Below are 2599 nucleotides of genomic sequence, written 5' to 3'. Positions count from 1 at the left end.
ACCTATGAACAAACAACCAACAATCTTTTCTCAATACTCAAAATTCCCATGAGCAAAACGGCGAATGAAACACAAAGAATATAAAGCTAAATTAGCAATGGGAGCAGGGACCAAGACAACAAAGAACTTATGATTACCCGCAGGCAAGCACCAAAAAGAATAAAAATGAAACTTCATGTCACGCATAAATGGCCATATGCTACCATAAAGATGGTTTTTACACTACATTTTAAACTAAAGGTAATTGTTAGTGTCAATCACTAACTTTCACTTGATAGTCCAGAGGATAGAAATTAAATTTTATACTTTAAAAAATATTCAGAATTCTATGAACAGGCATAAATTTTTTTTTTCAACTCTAAAGAATCTGGGCAGGTGAAACCAAAGAGAAAGAGAAAGTGAGTGAATGAGAAAGCTAAGAAGCAGTCCTACGTCAACAAAAAATTACTTTCAAGATATGACCGAGTAGTTAGCGGCTTCTTTCTAATGCTGTTTTCTTTTGACAGAGAATACACAAGGTGTTAAGAAGTGAAACGCAGCAGCAAGCAAGATGAAAACGCTGTGGCAACTCTTGCTCGTAGCAGACAGTTGCTTATATCGAGCCGACGGCGCAGAGACGGACGGTAAAAACATACCAGACATGAACGCCGTATGTGATCTAATAAGACTGGCTCACGCAGACGTTTCAAAATTACCACAACTAGTTTCTACAGCAGAGTTAAGTGACGAGCTGCGGGCCATAAATATTTCGGCGGCCGACCCAGAATGGGCTCAACAATTTCCAACAAGCAAGGAAACGGAAGACAAAGAGGCGAAGCCCTGTGGTAACGCGACACCAGCAGACAAATGTAAAACCGCCTGGCTGCAATGGCAAGCTGACTCAATAAAAGCCAGCGAAGAGGGGTCCGAAAGAGCAAAAAACAAGCCAACTGCCGAGAAGCTTTTAACTGGAGCCGGTGTAGCAACAGCCATAGCAATAGCAGGAATAACGGAGGAAGCACTGGAGGAAATAAGGATCTTTGACGCGGAAAGCAAACCTCAGCTTGAGAACCTAGCAACCAAAGTAAAAGTCGAACTAGCACAGGCTGCCTACGGCGCAGACACAATAAACTCTAACGACGCGCAACGGTGCGAGATCGCACCAACCACAAACAAACAAACTACGTGTAAACTGCCAGCGGTCGGCGCAGCTCTATGCGTTACGGCAGCATGTATTTGTACCAAAGACGGCAGCACTAACAACAAGGACATGTGTGGGACGCAAACCACAAGTCAACAGGCAGCCTGGAACGGCGTAACCCTAAGTGCGGCATACCAAAGCATCGACAAAGCCTGTCTGGCAAAAGCACCAGAGCCAATAACAGTAGAAGCTATAGCAAGCGCACTAGCCCATTTCAAAGCGAGGCTGCAATTCGTAGCAAGCGGAAGCACATCGATCATCACGCTGGGCACAACGACCGGGGCGAGCGACTGCCAGCTAAAAGCAAGCCATGCGTGCGCTGACTTTACACCAGACTCAAATCACAAATCAGACACACAACACACAGAGAACAAGTGGCGTAAACGCCTGGAAATAACAATGGAACTCTTAACAAAGGGAAAAGAAGCCGCCATGCGCCAAGACAACCTAGTAACCAACCTCAAGGCCAAAAAAGCGAGAGCCCTTCTTATGCTAAAGCAACTCAAAGATGCTCGGCTGCCAGTGCTGACGGCAGCAGCAGAAAACAAAGCAGACAACAAGGGACCCGAAACAGCGGCCGATAAAAAACAACAAGAATCCGAAAAAGACTGCAATGCCAAAAAAAAAAACAGATTGCAAACCACCATGCACATGGAATGGCGAAGAAAAAGATGAGAAGAAAAAGTGCACATTAAGCGAGGAAGGCAAACAAAAAGCAGCGGAAAAATAAAACCAAGAAGCTGGAAGGAAAGATGACAAAACCAAGGAGAAGTGTGCAAAACACGGAACCAATAAGGAGACTTGCCTGGCTGACAAGACAGGAGACAAACAAAATTGTGCATTTAGGAAGGGTAAAGAGGGTGAAGATGACAAGGATACAGAAATGTGCCGAAATGGCAGTACTCTCGTCAATAAGAATTTGGCTCTGAGAATGGATGCTGTTTTTTGTGAGTTTGATAGTATTCTGAATACTGACCAATTTAAATATTTTTGATCAATTTTATAAAATTTATGAAATTTTATATTTTTGAGAAAATTGCTAAATTTTCCATTATTTAATATACATTAAAAATTTTGTTAAAACTATTAAAATCAGTTAAAGTTCTAACAATTAGGTGTGATATTGAATTTTTGGTGTTAAGTACGATGGTGATAAGGTATGAAAAATGAGTTCAATTCTAGTTTTGTTTATTCTGCTTGCTTTATGTATATTAGGTTGGTTTGTAATAGTAATAGTAATAATAACGATAATGGTAGGAGAGTGTTGTGACTGTGTATATACGAATATTATACTAAGAGCACTAATAATAATAATAATAATAATAATAATGATAATAATAGAAAAATAATAATAATAATAATAATGATAATGATAGGAGTATGTCCTACGTGTGCGTATACTAATATGGTAAGAAGAAT

At 40.5% G+C, this 2599-nt stretch overlaps 1 pseudogene across 1 annotated transcript; it reads left to right on the top strand.

The window, feature by feature from the left end:
• Positions 1 to 625: 625 nt before the first annotated feature.
• TEOVI_000871200:pseudogene lies at positions 626 to 1681 on the top strand (annotated as a pseudogene). Its single transcript has one exon. A coding segment is annotated over exon 1 (1056 nt).
• The last annotated feature ends 918 nt before the right edge of the window (positions 1682 to 2599 follow it).

The sequence above is a fragment of the Trypanosoma equiperdum genome, assembly GCF_001457755.1.
Source record: "Trypanosoma equiperdum strain OVI genome assembly, contig: ctg_1823, whole genome shotgun sequence".
Classification (NCBI taxonomy): Eukaryota; Euglenozoa; class Kinetoplastea; order Trypanosomatida; family Trypanosomatidae; genus Trypanosoma; species Trypanosoma equiperdum.
The sequence above is the reverse complement of the archived record's forward strand: the minus strand, read 5'-3'. Positions and strand labels throughout refer to the sequence as shown.